The 17,184-nt window shown below is 40.9% G+C and overlaps 1 protein-coding gene across 1 annotated transcript in view; it reads left to right on the forward strand.

The window, feature by feature from the left end:
- side-IV (sidestep IV) overlaps positions 1–17,184 on the forward strand; it is a 92,172-nt gene that overhangs the window by 66,076 nt on the left and 8,912 nt on the right. Inside the window, exons 5-9 of the mRNA XM_043416810.1 lie at positions 69–220; positions 6,084–6,359; positions 6,922–7,081; positions 10,868–11,202; positions 11,703–12,072. Of these exons, the coding sequence (XP_043272745.1) occupies positions 69–220; positions 6,084–6,359; positions 6,922–7,081; positions 10,868–11,202; positions 11,703–12,072 (1,293 nt within the window). The remainder of the gene's footprint in view (positions 1–68; positions 221–6,083; positions 6,360–6,921; positions 7,082–10,867; positions 11,203–11,702; positions 12,073–17,184) is intronic.

Consider the following 17,184-nt stretch of genomic DNA (forward strand, 5'->3'; position numbering starts at 1 on the left):
TAAAATCACTTGAAAAAAATCTTCCAAATGCGAATATCTGTTGAGTGGAGTTTTTCGTTGAATTGCAGTGAAACCACTGGTGGTCCAAATCTTGACGAAAGAGCCAAGGGTTTCAGTGGATAAAAAATACGCTGTCGAGTGTCGGACTACCGGTTCACGTCCCGAAGCAGAGATCACGTGGTGGAAGGCCAACAGACAAATCAAAAATTCAGTTCAAAACGTAAGTATTAAAAGAAAAAAAAAGTAAAATTATTAATCACAAGACTCATCGTGATTACAATGTTTCGCTATAAATTTAGACCACGAATCACAGTCCTTTACCCCAAAAATTTGATTTCCATGACAATAAACCTCAGAGTTTACGAATTTCCAGAGAATTATATCGCTCAACTTACTATATATTTAGCCCTCCGCGTACCTTCAAAGTTGAGAGGAAATGTTTATGAATCCTTAGTCCCCATACTTTAACTTCACTCAATCTACGCTATCCAGGATCTCGTGTAGTCACTCCTCTTTTCTTCGCATTATCAGGCTGAAAAGCTTGGCGCCTTTTCTGGGCTGGGATGATAATCCGCGTTGAGTTAAAGCGGCGAAGTAAAACCATGAGCAACGCGGCGAAGTAAACGCTCCACTTTCCTACTCCCTTCCTCATTCTTTAACTCTATCCGACTCTTTCTGTCTCTCTGTCGCACTCTTTGCCTCACACTCTTTTTGACGTGTGGAGAGAAACTCGACTTTATCCCCCTAATGCACTTGGCTGGTAAACTCCCGTAGGGGTTGGTTGCTCGTCAAACACTCTGACTCCTCTACTTCTCTCTTCCGCACCCCAATCTCACCATCATCCCTGCTTCATCCTGCCACCACTCTCTTTCGCACTCACTCGTTACATACTTTCTCCTTCATTCCCTTTCTCACTTCATCACCTTCTTCCTGCTCTCCACATACACCCGCGCCATTCACCGCGTCCCCCGGCACTTCCGCGGCAGCCAAACTCATGGTTTTCTCGTGCGTCACCCCACGAGTTTATATGTATTATTCTTGGCAATGGAACCACGGGGAACCGCTCCCTATATGCTCTTCTATCCTATTCGACATTTTCGCTGGAGTCGCAATCAATCAACTGTACGTATCGCGAATGGCCGGGACGACTAGACAAACGGGCTTCGATTTTTGTCGACCCTGCTGCTCTCCTCCTGATGCACTCGCGAAGTACATCAATAGTCCACCTCTGCAATGTCCCAATCTCCATCGATGTTGAATATATGAATACACGGGATGAGGCAATAGCTCTCTAACTACTTAGTACGTTCGAGTGTCCAATGCCTCGTAAAATATGTGTTCGTTGATTCGGGGTATTTTGATGCATGCCCAAAATAGTTGTTATCCGATCTTCCTCTTCGGCTGTGAAATTTTTCGGAATATTTGAGGGGTCTACCCTAATTAGACGGGCAAAATAAAGATCATTTTCACAAATTTTTTTGACCGGTATAAATTATACATATGGATATAAAAAGTGTTAGGTTTAACAACATTTTTTTTATAATTATTTTACTTAGTTTGGATAAGACAGCCCCAGAAAAAGATGGGTGTGCGCTCTTGATAAAATCTCTGGAATGGATGATCGGGGAAAAATAAAATGGTTTCAAATTCAATAGGCAAATGGCTATAGCGCGTATCATACGATTTTTTATTTCTTTTTATTTCCAAAAACTACGAAAAAGCATGTTTTTTTCATCGTTTTTTTTTTTTTTTGCAAAAGCAACAATTCTGCTCAAAATTCGTATAATATGCGCTATAGCTATAGTCATAAGGAACATGGAATAAAATTTTGGTAAGGATCGGTGGAATAGTTTCGGAGATTTTATCAACGAGCCGTCCAAAAACGATCACGAAATAAAAATAATCAGAATTTGTTCAAATTTGGTGGTCACATTCTTTGGCATCAAGTATACAAATACAATTTTTAAAAAAATTTTTTACCACATGGTTATCGCATAATTGAGCGTTAAATCGAAGTTCTTATCCGCGAGATGTACAACTATATATATGTAAACTCCATGCTTATACACGTGAACTTTAGTATTCAATTACTCGAGAGTTATGTAGTAGAAAAATCTGAAAAAAATTATATTGTCTTATATATTTTTAAAGAACACATTTACCAAATTTTGTGAAATTCTTATCATTTTAAAATTCTTAATATTTTTAACATGATTCAGCATGCCAACATTGTATCGTCGCGATCCACCCTCCTCAAACAGAGGAAGGTACGCGGTACTGCACACTGGGCGGTGCGTATTAGCGCGTTCAGACCTTCCGAGTAAACGTCGCTAAAAAGTACACTTAGGCTGCTCAGATCTTTATGAAATTTTAGTATGATACTTTAAAATATGTATACTTCCGAAAACGGCAATAAAAAAATCGATTTTTCGAAAATTCTAATTAGAGTAGACCGCTTAAGCTCCTGGGGATTTCAACTTCACCCGCGGTACAGATGTTCGGATGCCGTTGAGGCGTAGCTCGCTCTTCAGATTTTCTTTTTTTTATTTCTAGAGACGCCTCCGTCTATCTTTTCATTTTTTCTCTTCGTGACTATTTTTGAGTTTACCATCACGCAGCTCTCCCTCAATTTTTGTATCGCTGTCGGTCCCGTACTCGACTCACACCGTTGATAAGCACTTCCTCGTGACGTTTGCGACGGATAGATTCGTTGGAAGATGCCTGCTGCGGCGATTGTAAATGCGTTGTGAAAAAGCGATGAGCCAGAAACTTTGCGATACTCAAGAGTACACTTGACATATTACGCTATCGCGGAAGATTGATGAATGTACCGGAGTCGAAGTGTCTGCAAATTTCCATAGAGAAGATGTGTTTTATGAAAATTTCGTTTGACTTGTTACGGCACGTGTATAACTTGTAGAGTTTCGAGTCTTTGCAATTCTTGTAGGGAGCCGTACTTATTAGCGCGTGCTGGTAGTTTTGTATCTTGAAAAGTTGTTCCGCGCGCATATAATAGACGATGTCGAGAGAAGGGAAAGTCGAGTTCTCGCGTCGTCGTATTCCCAAAGAGAGCCTAACCAGCAGCAACACGAAGCTAGAGAACTTGTTATACGCGGTAACGTTTTGCCCTCGCCCTGACGTCATATAACGCCACCTTTTCGCCAGACGGAGAGGTGACAAGAGCGCGTACCCCTTGGCCAACTTTTCCCACGATCTCTCTCTCTCTCTCTCTCTCTCTCTCCAAATCTTCAAACTTACCCAACGAACTTGCAACGTCCGCTTACTTTTCCCATTTAAGGCGAAGCACGTTCGTCCTCTCTCGTAGTCATAAGATACGTTGTAGCATAGACGCGCCCACTGGCCCAAATTTTTAGTGCGAAAGAGATGACGTTCTCTGCGAAAGACGATCCGAAGAATTCTGGAACGCGTGTCGTATCTTGAAGGAGACAGGGCATGAGGAAATCAAGAAAGAGACATGTTGAGAGAAAGAGAGATGTTACGAGAGAGACGATTGCAGGGGAGAGAGCGAGAGGAAATAGAGGATCTTTAGTTCTCTCTGTGACAATCCCTCCGCGACCCTAAACGAAAATTCTCGTAGACATTTTCATATTCGACTGGGAACTTTCGTAATTGGCTTGTGCGCATATTTCACCCTCTTTCTTCGTAGTCCTTCAGGATTGTCGAGCCAGGCGTCCTCCCTTTCTTCAAGTTTTCTTCTCGCACGTCGGTTCGTCTCTAAAATACTGTGCAGCGCGGAGCGCAGACGTTTCTTCTTTCCCATTAAGAATCCAACACGTATACTCTCATAATTAAAGTGTCCTTGTCTCGCGCTATTCTCGTTATTATATAATTATATGACAATGTACATGAAGTACATTTGCATATTTTCTTCCGTCTCGTCGAAACTCTTATTATCTATGAATTATACTTCTTTTTAAAAATATACAAAACTTTTCAAACGGTTATCCTGAGAGCTGGCACTTCACAAGTGTTTCGAGAGACAGAACTAGAGTCCACGGAATAGTTTAATTACATTGTTTTACAAAAAAAAAAAAAGTCCTTACACGTTTTTTCTACGAGAAATTGTTGATGGCGTTTGAAAATTTATAGAAAACAAGAAATTTGACGTGCATAGAAAAAATATGATAACTCTTCCCATGCGAATAATTGGTAATGGTCTCGCCCGACGATCTTCAAGCCCAACGTTTTGGAGGTTCCGTCGAATATTCATTCTCCGTATACCCACCATGAGTGATTTTCAAGAGCACAGTCGATACTTTTAAAAGCTCAACATGATTTGGGTGGGCGGATGCTAAAAACCATTCAGACAGAAGCTTTTATAAAACGTGGCGATCGGTTTTCGGGCTATTCGACTCCTCTTCCTCTCTATTTCTCTCTGATTCCGACGCTTCTTCTCTCACATACCGAGCACGTTAAAACAACAGAAAAATGCCTGCCGCATTTGGAGCTGACGTTGCAGTGTCCAGTCCAGGAAGAGATCGGGGCAAAAACTCGGTCGACGGCATCAAGCGACATCCATCCTGTCAGATACTGTAGCCTTCCATTCAACGTGTATCGTACGCGAGATATCGATAGCGCTGCGTTTGCTCCGCTTGTGGATCTCGTGGTTTGCACACCTCGGCATTGACGCTCCTCGTATCAACTGTCAACAAAAAAAGGCCCCAACGGGCACGACTTTCTCCCCCAAACCGTATGACTCGAGCCCTTTTGCTTGCTAGCCCCGCATCAGTTTATATGTCTTTATATTTATATACACGAATAGCGTCACGAACGTCGCGCCCGAGCTGAAAATCCACTATCCCCGAATGTCATTCCGAGATTTGAACGAGGGACGTTTATCCTGGATCCATGTCCTTCGTTAATAATGCAAATAATAAATGTCACTCCTGCGTGCATGTTTTTCGACGTATCGCTTTTTCAAGATCAAAAAAACAGTCAGAGTGTTACGAAGGTGTAGGGGAGACCGGGGCAAAACGGGATACCTAGGGAAATATTGAACTTTTTAGAAGTTTGGGAAGCTCTGTGTATTTTTTACTCCCAAAAACTAAGAAATGCACTGGAATTCTTTTCAATTTTCAAAAAAAAAAAAAAAAAAAAAAAAAAAAATCCCGAGGCAAAACGGGGTACCTCTCCAAAACTCACGAAATTTTTTTTACTATAATTTTAATTCAATGCACCTTGGGTGCATTTTGCACCCGTAACCGAGTGCTTCCGACTTACCGTTGTAAGCATTGAAAGCGATCTCAGCGCTCTCAGCGCTTACAACGCTCCAATGTACGTCGAACGCACCCTCTGTAATTCAATTAAAAATTAATTATATGAATAATAACGAATATTGCCAATGTTTATTTTGTAAAAAATTGTATTCTTTATCCACTGAATCATGGATTCAATGCCAAAATTGTGCGGAGTGGGCACATGATTCGTGTGCAGGTGTAACCACACATGATGGTCCGCAAACATATATCTGCGCGAAGCAGTAATTGCAGTTATACAAATACTTTTTGTATATCTGTGCACTTTGGAAGTGATGTAAAAAAAGAGAATTTGAAAAAAACGAATTTTTTGAAAAAAAAAATCAATATTAAAAAAAAAAAAAAAAACAAGACATTTTGGAAAAAATATGTTTCATGTTCTTTTCGGACAAGTATAAAAATTGAAAAAAAAAGACAAAAAAAATTCCTCTCATTTTTCGGGTATCCCGTTTTGCCCCGGTCTCCCCTACTTGAAATATTTGATTCTTATTCTCATAGCATTAGTTTACGTAGAGCTAAAAATATTCAGTCGAATTAGAGATAAATTGCTGCTGATATAATCTTATGAAGAACAAAGAGGTTGAATCTTTTGAAACTGGCCACGGAGGTCTAAAAAGGTCACTTGTATCAGACATATTTATTCGAGCCTTTAATCCATCGATTTTATCAACTAGAAGCGATCCCTTACACTGACCAACTACTCAAGTAGCCACTCTTGAAGGCCTTCGGAGCCTGAGAAGCCCTCGAAGCTTGCCTTATACGTTTTCCCATTTTCTCAAGCCTTTTTTACTATCACGACCGTTGCAGTATCCACCCGAGAACAATCAGAGCATCAGCATCCTGGAATTCGTGCCGGGCATCGACGACAATGGCAAGTATCTCACATGTCGTGCTGAGAATCCGTTGATTCCCGACAGTGCACTCGAGGACAAATGGCATCTGGACGTGCACTATCAGCCAATAGTTAGACTCGAGATGGGAAGTACCCTGAATCCGGACGACATTAAGGAAGGCGACGACGTTTACTTTGAGTGCAAGATACTGGCCAATCCCAAAGCGTACAAACTCGCATGGTTCAAAGACGTGAGTTGCATTTTTCAACCAACTTTCATACATTTCTATTTCCACCCAAAACAATAATGAACCTCATCAGTGATTGGGACCTTAAAACTCAATGGCCCTGCAATCAAATGCTTGCAGTAATGCTGAGAAAGGGGATAAAAAATAATTATTATTCGTTCGTAGCAGCGGGTGTAACATCGATTTTTATAAATAATCAAATCAAAAGTTACTGAAAAATGAGTTGAAAACTTATTAGAAATCAGAAATTTTCTTATCCACCATGGTTTTTTTTCTGTGAAAACCTTTTCAAAATCTTCCAATAATTCCGATACCGATCGATCAGATTTCGTCTGTGAACATGATCTTTTGCATAAATGAACGAAAACACGATTTTGAGCGCTGGAAGTGCTGTATTTAACGTATTCAACGATAATATATTTTGAAAGCGAACTTTTATCTTCAATTCCGTGTGTTTATATCGATCCTGTAGTGCGAAGAACAAAAGAATATTAATCGATTCGACCTTTCAGATGGATTACATCCACGAAGCATTTTTTAAATCTCTCTTAATTTACATTCCCAGGGGAAAGAATTAAAGAACAATGCGACATCTGGTATAGTTCTCAGCGATCATTCGTTGGTTCTTCAGCGTGTGATGAAAAGCTCAGCGGGCGAATACTCCTGTTTCGCAGCGAACAGCGAGGGAAAAACTGCCAGCAATCCTGTGCCACTTCGGATAATGTGTAAGCGCATTTTGTTATTTTAATTTTTTAGTCTCATACCATGGGTTTTGGGCTAGTGAGTGAGTAATCTCATAATATTAAGGTACAAAAGAGTGACAATTGAAGTGGCGAATAAAAAAAACTACATTATGGACAGTTTCCTTTTGCAGCAATCAAGTGAGCGATCCCCGTGCTCGTTAAATTGTACATTTGATACAATGAACATTCGAATTTTTCGTTTGCTCCAAAGACAAATCGCTCTAATTCGCTAATGACTGTGTACATGCCACTTGCCAGAAGCCCTGGCTATCGATGCTCCAGTTAGTATAATTAATTGAATACAAATGAACGAACAAACCCTGGGGAACCAGAACATACAATTGAACTCAAGTTTCATCCCAAAAACGTAAAAATCACACCAAATACATTTATAACAAGACGCAAACCAATGAAAAAAAAAAAAAAAAAAAAAAAAAAACACGAGATTTGTTGGATCATTTCATTTACGAGAAAAATTCTGGAAGGAATCATTTCCGTTTTCGACCACACAGTTGGTGAATTCCTGAGCACACTTATGTAAAAAACCAACCTACATAAGATACGATCGATGTATTATGGGAATGAATTATCGAGTAACGAAGGCCCCTAGTTATAATTTGCCTTTACTTCGTTCTTTTAATACCATTCCATTTGGAGACGCAATCTCAATCGTTGATCTTCAATATCGCTACAAATAATAGATGGGGAAAGAAAAAACTCGCTTCTGACGTATCGTTGAAACACAGCACAGTTGGAAAAATGGAGGTTCAGTATCGAGTCATTCTTGAAAAATGAGGTTGCACTCACTCACGCACGAAGATTACCAGCAATGCATTAATAGATAGTAAATAAATGACAAATCAAATCGTTATCCTTGATGCGACCATTCATTAATTTGTTGCAATAAAACCGAAGATTAAAATGACCTCCAAAAAGATAGCAGGGCTCTCAGAGTTCACATTTGTTAAGCGCCCTCGTCGGAGAACCAACTGAATATTGTACTCGGTAAATTGAGTCTTGATAGAAAATTGTACACGGAAATTTGCACGAGTCCGTTTCCATTGAAAGGAACGATGCTTATCACACAAGGTGGGCAATTAGCTAATTTTCCCGAGTCTCGAGGGTGGCTCGCGACGAGGCAGTCTTTGCTGTAATTATTTAATCAATGGCACGTGGTCGAAGGAACGTTGCTCGTGTACGGTGGCGACCTCTGGCGTTGCGCAGGACAATTTAGGTGTGGTTATGGTGGCGATCAAGCGGTATCGCATCTCATGGGAGATTTCTACAGGCGTACATACTACTAGAAAGGAGACAAAGCAAATGCGACGAGACAAAATTTAAAGACTGACGAGATTCTTGCTTTGTGTGATACGAACAAAGTATGCTTGAGTTCGAACGAAAAGCCGCGAGCGAGGATTATTCTATTAGAGTTATCGCAAGAGCAGGTTCTGAGATCTTCGTTTCCGGTTCAACTCAAGAGCACGATACCTATACATTTTCTAATAATTCCAGAAATATACGTGTATTTAGATATAGCTGCGCGTATGTACTCGTGATTTAGTGTAGGAAGCACGGCACAAGCACATAGGGACATAGGCGCCGCGTATCTGCATCTTGTAAATGACCTAAGAGGGAAGGAAGGACTCCCGATGCATATTCAATGTATGTAAAGCGCGCCGTCGGCTGAATATTCATGTGTAGGTGCCTGGAGAACGAAAGAGAAGGAGAGACAGGATAGCCATGTATAGGTACATACAATATATGAGTCAGAGGGAAAGAGGTAAGGCGCCAAGAGCCCCAGGAGCAATGTGCTAAGCCGAGTTCCGTTCGGATTTGGTAACGCCGATAGAGAAGTGTATACAAGAATACGACGGGGCTCCTGACTGAGTTCTTAGATAAACCGAAGTATTTGTCGCGATATTTTGTCTCGACTTTCGATGTTGTTGCTTCCTCAACCTTCAATGCTGTTTTCTCTTGTTTATTGTTCGAAATGACGGAAAATTTGAAAAGCGAGCCGTCGGGATGCACACGACGAAAGTATGGCGAATAAATGATTCTCGGTGAGCCCGGAATTCTTATTTTCTCCGGTCATATCTCTCATTCGAAATGAAACTGCTTTGTCCCGGGCATCATATTTTCCGTATACACGGATAAATGTGCAGCTGAAATGAGGCCAATGGAATGCGGATCGCGGTGTGTCGCATCTAACCAGCCATTTCCGTTTTCCATTCCTCCCCGTAGAACCGTTCTAGAGTTTTGCCCGTAAATCATTAGAAAACGATGCAGGGAATTAAACGAGGTTTTTGGGATCGTCCGAGTGCACGTGAGTTTGTTGGATAGCTCGATCGAACGATGTGGCGTGGGGGGCCAGAATCCCAGGCTTCTCCGAGCTCCAGTGAAACGGAACTATTGCGGAGATCACTTCCCTTGATGTCAGAGAAATATCCTATTTTGTGAAATATCTGTGCCCACACTTTTCTCTATTTTCGTTGATATATAAATTATACGGGTTTACAGGTTTACTAGCTTTCCCCGACATATTCCTTTCCCTAAGTCTGCGATCAATAACCAATGGAAAGACAGGAAAATAGCCCGGCCATAATTCACCAGCGCTAATTCAAAGCTCTCGAAACATTCCAAACCTTACTCCTCCACTCATCGTATTCAATTTTATTATTCAATTAATGTTATCATTGATACTCCAGAATTATGACGTTATCGACAAAAGATTTTCTTGTTTCATGAAAATTATATTGCGTCGTGGATTTTTTTTTTTAAATTGAGTAACGTATTTGCTTCTCACGAATCAACGTTACTTGTTTCATCGATTAACGTAACACAACGTACTTTAGGAATTTAAAAAAAAAACATCAGTAGTCTCAGAATGTAAGCAAATGAGAGAGCAGTCGGATCAGAAAGTCTGGGGTTCAAAACTTGTTGGAAGTTTGATGGAATGTCTTATCCATATATGTTGATCGTCAATGCGAGGAGCCACTCTCAGGCTTTCGTTCTTCCATCCACCGCCATCCTCTTCAATTATATTACCGCATGTAAAATTGATTTCGCTGGGTGAAAATGTAAAAAAAGGATAAGAGCTCGCTGGCTCCACGCACACACAAAGAACAGTCGAGATACCATTCCTCGAAGATTCCGGTGGAGTTTTCTTGCTGGGTGAAAGAAGCGGTGAGGAAACATATGTTAGGCTGCTGGTTTGATCGCACGCGGTGTCTCTAAGTGCATATAGTTATACGGTTGGTCAGGGCACACTGGTACGCATGTTAGCGCCCTCAACGCTCGAACGAGGAGCCTCAAGAGCTCGTAAACTGTCACGAGCACTCGGGAATCATGGGTGTCTCTTCTCGCCCACCCCTGTCGTCGTGATCCCACTAAACATTCCAGCAATGTTGACTCGAATTTTCACTGCTCGTTCCCCCGGCCACTTGTGCATCGCGGAGAAGAAACTCTCTGAAGAAATGAGGAATCTGTTCCTCGCGTGGTGCAGCACTCACCGTTTTTTTCTTTCGGTTGTTTCATCGCTTACTTTTGATATCTACAAATATTCGAGCTCTTGTATGCCTGGGCAATGGGATGATCAAACTGATAATGCTGACGATTATTTATCAGTGATTGCGAACAAAATGACTTTTCTATCGATCAACTGTCGGCGAGTCGTAGCTCGAAGATCTTCCAAGCTCTAAAAACTGGCTCACGTAAAACTAAAAACGTTCTTTTTCTTGCTCACGTACGTTTTTTTCTTATTTTTTCCAGTTACTCCGGTCTGCAAAGAAGGTAAAAGCGAGGTTGTGGTAGGAGCTCTAAAACAAGAAACGGTTTCCCTCATGTGCGCGGTCGAGAGTCATCCTCAGCCGTTGACCTTTCACTGGACGTTCAACAACTCCGGTGAATTGATTGAGGTGCCACAGTCTCGACACTCCCACGTACAAACACCTGGAAGTCCAACTGCTGCTGAAAGTTTGAAAGAGTACCAGCAGTTTCACGGATCAAGGCTGAACTATACGCCGACTACGGAAATGGATTACGGAACAGTGGCGTGCTGGGCGAATAACCAGGTCGGCAAGCAACGAACACCGTGCCTTTTTCAGGCAAGTACACATTTCCCTGCCCTCAAAGTCGGGCTTTGAGTCGAGAAGTCATACACATATGCATTAATCCGAAACCTTTTCCATTTTTTTTCCACATACTCCTTCATTCTTTCCTTTTTCCTGCTGCCTTGCTCGTTTATGAATCTCCCTCGAAGTAGCCAGCGTTCTGTGTCTCTGCAGCCTACTATGAGCAGCTTAGATTTTTTCTTAACCTTCAAATAAACTCCTGCTTTGACCCATTTCGCCGCAACAATGTTGAGAGAAAATGCATGATTCCTGACGATGGAAACGCTGCGAGTTATTTTCAATGAATATCAAAGTATTTTCTATCAAACATAAAAACAATATAATTTCGTAAACAAATGATCAAAATGAGATTTCGAATATGGAGGCAAGACAGAATTGACCCGATCCATTGTCCACTGCTGCCCACAGCCTGAAGAGAATCTCGTGCGAATGCAACTGAATTAACATTTCGATTGGTTCATGTGTAAATTCAGGTAATAGCAGCTGGTCGACCGTACGCCTTGCACAATTGCACAGCGACCGAGATGTCGAGTCCGGTGGAACTGGGCGATGAACACGTGGTTAAGTCAGCCTCGGGCTTGACCGTACGTTGTATCGAGGGCTACGACGGAGGTCTCCCGATACAGAGTTATCAGCTCGAGGTCGTCGACGACGAGGATGTAGGTTCGCTTGTGATAAACAGAACAGATCCCGCTGGTACGAATGGCCCAATTTTCGAGGTTACCAGTTTGACGACCGGAAGAAGTTACAGGCTTTTCCTGTACGCTATCAACGCTAAAGGAAGGAGCGATCCTACTGTCCTGGAACCGGTCACTCTCAAAGGTGCAGCAATGTACACAACCGGTGAGTCTTTGCTCTTTCAATAATCCAGCTGCTCATTCTTCTCTCTTCATACAAATGGGGCTTCTGCTTCCGAGATCCTAATTCGAGTCGTGGCCTGAAAGCTCATTCGGCTCTCTTTCTTTCTTATTTCTATTCCTTGTAACCTGTCCGTTTCGGTTAAGACGTTTTCGCTGACTTTTCTTAACACTTAATTGGGTCAAGTGGCTTCTTGTTCCTCGAGGGTTCAGCGACTTCGGAGACACGTGGAATCGGCGGCCGAACGTACTGAGATAGGAAAAGGAGCAGCCGAGAATTAGTTTTCGTTCTAATCAGCTTCATAACGCCCGGTGTCGTAGTTCCGACGACTTTTTTTATTTATTGAATTTATTGAGCGGTGGCGTGGCCGTGCTAAGAGTGAGACAGAAACAGCCAGCAACGCCCTGAAACTAATGACGTTATATTTCTCACGTTTTCGCCTCGACTAAACGAATAAATAAAAGAAAAAGAGAGAAAATCGGTCAAATTGGTTTTAAAAATAGTATGATGAAAAACACCGTGCATCGCGATATATATCGATATTTAACAATCGAGAATGGGGCTGCTGTCGTGTCGGTGTGCCAGATGAAAAATTGCTGCCGTTGATTTGTGCTGGCTTGTGAATGAACACGAAACGTTGGTACTTGTACAAAACCGTCAATAATATATGACAATAAATACTACGATGACCGTGTCAAAAACTTGCCCTGCAAAAAGCCGAATCACAGTGTTCGCGACCAACAACCAATGAGGGTCCCCTGTGCTTGTAAGCAAACGTCATATCGATAAATTCATTTCGTTTTATTTGCTCCGTCCTGCTAATGACGGCAGAATCGTTTTCAACCTTATTTCGTCCCTCCATCCGCGAAGCACCGTTGAATATGTGCAATTTTCTTCCTATTTCAAATATGTTTTTCAATCAAAATTCTCACTGAATACGCGTAATTTTTTACTGACGTATCCTGCCATTGTAAATTCCTACGAAGCGACTATAGCAGGAATAAAACCCAGAGAATTACAGACGAGGGGAAAATATCGGTCGTTATTTTACCCATTCAAATTCAACCACGTTATTTTCACCGCACGTAATTTTATTCGATGATGATGATTATTTTTACAAAGAGTTTCAAATAAATTATTCGAATCTCCCTGATGCCGTGTCAGACCTCATAGTATTCAAATCGGCCGGTATAATTATTCAGATCACTCATTCACTGTGGCTTAATCCACTCGCATTCAACCTGGATGGTTAAAATTCAATCAGATTATGATTTCGCTCCAATGAGAGGATAATTATTATTCATTAAATATGAAAAAAAAAAAAAAAAAAAAAAAAAAAAAAAACGAAACGACATCGCTTTACGATCGATATCGAACGCATTCGGAACACATCATTTCTTTCAGCACATAACTTGTTGCAAAAAATAGCAACATTTTCGTGTTTGAGAGCATCAAACATTTTCTGACTTTCAACAAACTAGGGAAATAGTCTGGAGTCGGAAGAGCGGTTGATCATAATTAGCCAAATGGTTAAATCAGGACCGTGTCAAAGTAGCAATTCCTCGGACGCGTGTGACGGTGCATGAACTTTTGAATGAGCTCGCCCACTGACGGAAGACACTGCGGAGCAGAGCGGCCTGGAAAACGTGAAGGTGTAAGGACGATATTTCGGTCCGGGATATAATCGCAAGTGCACAAATAGTCGGAACGGACGCGTCAGTATTGCAATTAGTCGGTTAACCACTTCCCACCCTCCTGCACTCGTTCTCTTCACATCTCTGTCCCTCTTTCCCTTCGGCCACCACTAAGTCGCGGGGGAAGTTTCCCATTGAGGCAGAGAGTACTGGTAAAGGGATGCGACGAGCGAGAGCACACACAGTTAGCTATACGGTAAAACGGACGCAAAACCTGCACAAGCTGTGGTACTGAGTATAGCAACACCAGCAGCACGAGTATATGCACTGTGTTGCGGGGATGAGGTTGATGTCCCTGGACCATACTAATGCTGAACGCAGCGCGACGCAACCGCAACTATCGGACTCTGCGGAGCTTGCAATTAACAAAACAGATTACTCTCGATCAACAAGCGACCATTTACGATTGCGCTTTTGGGTTTCGCCATTGTATTCGCACCAGTCTTATTCCAATATCAATAACATTTACGGATATGATTAATCTCTGATATTTCGGAGATAAAGGGAACTAAGCTTGAGCCAGCGAGATTGGAGCTCGCAATGACCATAAAATACGTGAAAATCTAATACTTTCGTACCTTCGCCTTATTTTTCCTCGAATGAATCGTAACGGAGATTGTACAAAAAATTCGAAGAAATGGTGGTTAGCAAATATTTTATTTGCAGGCTTCCGAAATCGACTGGTCGAGAGTTTACGATTCACGTTTCAAGCCAAGATATTGATGTTTTTATTATATTTGAATATATTCTTCAATATACGAAAAAATATAAGAAAAGGTATATAAATTGCCGCCGATCATGTTGGATGATTCAATATATTTTTTAATATAATTTTTATCATCTTTATTAATATACGATTCACACACACACACAAATATATATGAAATTATTTATTTATTTATTACGATAGATCATTATCTTTTCTTCGACGCGTGAGTGCTCTCCCAAGATCCTCCAACCCACTTCACGTGTGCAGATATTTCTTTTCCTCCACTCATATTCGCGGTTCTTCATACAAATAAAATATTATAATGAAAATACCCATTTACTTGATGTTAAATTACTATAAATTTTGAAAGTTATGCATTTTGAATAATCCAGAAATTTGCAGATTTACTTGTGTATTACGAAAGTCTAACAGAGCTGATCGTTGAATTTTTCAAGTTTCTCCGAAAAGCTCAAATAGTGACTTTAGCTTTAAATACTCGTCGTTCTTTTTTTATGTCTATGGGAGTGCGCGATGAAGCGTGCGCTGACTTAACCTTTTCATCCTAGACGTCGAATCGTTACTGTGTCTTTTGATTAATACATAGTCGGAATTGCAACTCGAAATATATCGTAAGGTAAACGCTATCTTTTAATGGAAAATATAAATTTTCTTATATTGTTCGATATAAAATTCCATACATTAACATAATATATTATTGTCTCATATTTAAAAAGTATATTGAAACATATATAAAATTTCACCGCTGTATGTAATCTCATATCTTTTCTATATTCATAAATATAATTTTCCCGTTATACAATTTTTAAATTACGAGTGACAAATTACGAGTAGCAGCAGTAAAACCGGATTATAATCAGTATAATTCATTGAAGAAAATCGTTCTTATTCTCTTTCCATTTATTACACATTTCAATCAGATTTAGCATAAATTATAAATTGCAAATTTTCATAATAATCATACGGAAAATATGTTATGAACTCGGGAGAATCGTATGTATGATGCAAGTTAAGCTCTTTAATTACCAGGAACATATGGGAATGCAGATAAATGTAATAACGTATTCGTGCCTTGCTCGCAAATTTCCTTGTCGCTCCTGTCGTCGCGTATACATTCATATACACATATTGAAATTTCTATATTCCTCCGTCCTTCTCTCTCTCTCTCTCTCTCTCTCTCTCTCTCGCTCGCTCGCTTTCTCTCTTTCCGTCGCTCTTCGAATACGTTCGAGCTTTCATACCCTTCGGTTAACATTCGTGAGAGCTCTGTATCAGCAGCACCAGAAGGCATACGTAGATATGTACAACTATCATGTACGTATACACATTTATATTATGTATATACAGTCCTGCGAAGGCGGTCTGGAGCTCGTGCGAATCCCAGCCATAATGGACTAGAGAGGTTACCACCGTACTACATAATAGAAAGTCATTGGTAACATATGGGGTTGCGGGTCAACAACGAGAGTTAATTCAGTTTACCGGCACGATTTCCAACGTGGTTGCACGAACCAATCTCATCGTTGACGTCCACCATTCACGTTTCCAAGTTCAGCATCTATTATGCGTGTTTTTTCATGCGCGAAATATTTCACGTCAAATCGATCCGGTCGCAAGTTCTTCGTGGCATCGAACTTATTTTTTACCTCTAAAACGTGTTTTCCGGTTGCGGAATACGAGTTGAAGGAAAAATATACATACGACGACTTCAAGGGTGGTTTTTCAAGAGATCCCTCATATATTAGCCCGCGAAGTGAGGGGGAAAATCGAAATTTTACCAATCCATAAAGTGAAAAATTGTCAGTTTTTCTGGATCTTAAATTTATTGAACAATTTATGGACGTCAAACTCGCTCGTTAAGAACACTTCCATTGCACATCTATTTCGTTTCTATTTTTTTTGCATTTGAATAATTTCCCTCAGAAGCCCTCAATCTTTGGGGAACAAGCGTCGAGGAGTTTCAGATTGAATGCTGAGGCTAGTGAGGGGGAAGGTTCTAATAATCCTGATATCCTATTGCAATATTTGCCAGATCATCCATAATACAGATTGAATCTTATCCTCGTGCACTGCAGTGATAAATCATTCCAGAGCATAATTCTCGTGAGAAATGAGCGCCATAATGTGCCAGTGGACCAACGACTCAGAATTTTTATTGTCATTTTTTCATTCGCACTTCTTTGCCACTTCCATCAGCGAAAATTACTACGTTCCCCTGTCTATTTGTATACGTGTGTTTGGGTGTGGAGTATACATCAGTGACAATCGTCGATACTCGTGCTCGAAGGGTCATCCATCACCGTCTTTCACGTCTTTTCTATCTCGGACACTATCCCAGAACTTTTCGCTTCCCTTTCGTGCACCATACACTTCGGCGAGGCCATTCGCTGCGCGGATTTTCTCCTGCTCCTCCAAAAGCATTTTCGTCAATCTGACCTCCGCTCGCTTTCTCATCACTGCACTACGTTCGACCTTTTTCCCCCTACACAAAAAAATTTCGAAGTGCAACGGAGTTGATAAACTTTTTATTTCGTTTTCGCATGTTATAACGAGCGCCACTCTCAGCGATGGCCGAAACGTTCGGGAAAATTCAATTTCTCGTTGCACCCTTAATCATGCGGATAAAATTCTTTCGAAAAACTCAGTGCGCCCGTAATTTCATTCACGTTCGATTGA

The sequence above is a fragment of the Venturia canescens genome, chromosome 4, assembly GCF_019457755.1.
Source record: "Venturia canescens isolate UGA chromosome 4, ASM1945775v1, whole genome shotgun sequence".
Classification (NCBI taxonomy): domain Eukaryota; kingdom Metazoa; phylum Arthropoda; class Insecta; order Hymenoptera; family Ichneumonidae; genus Venturia; species Venturia canescens.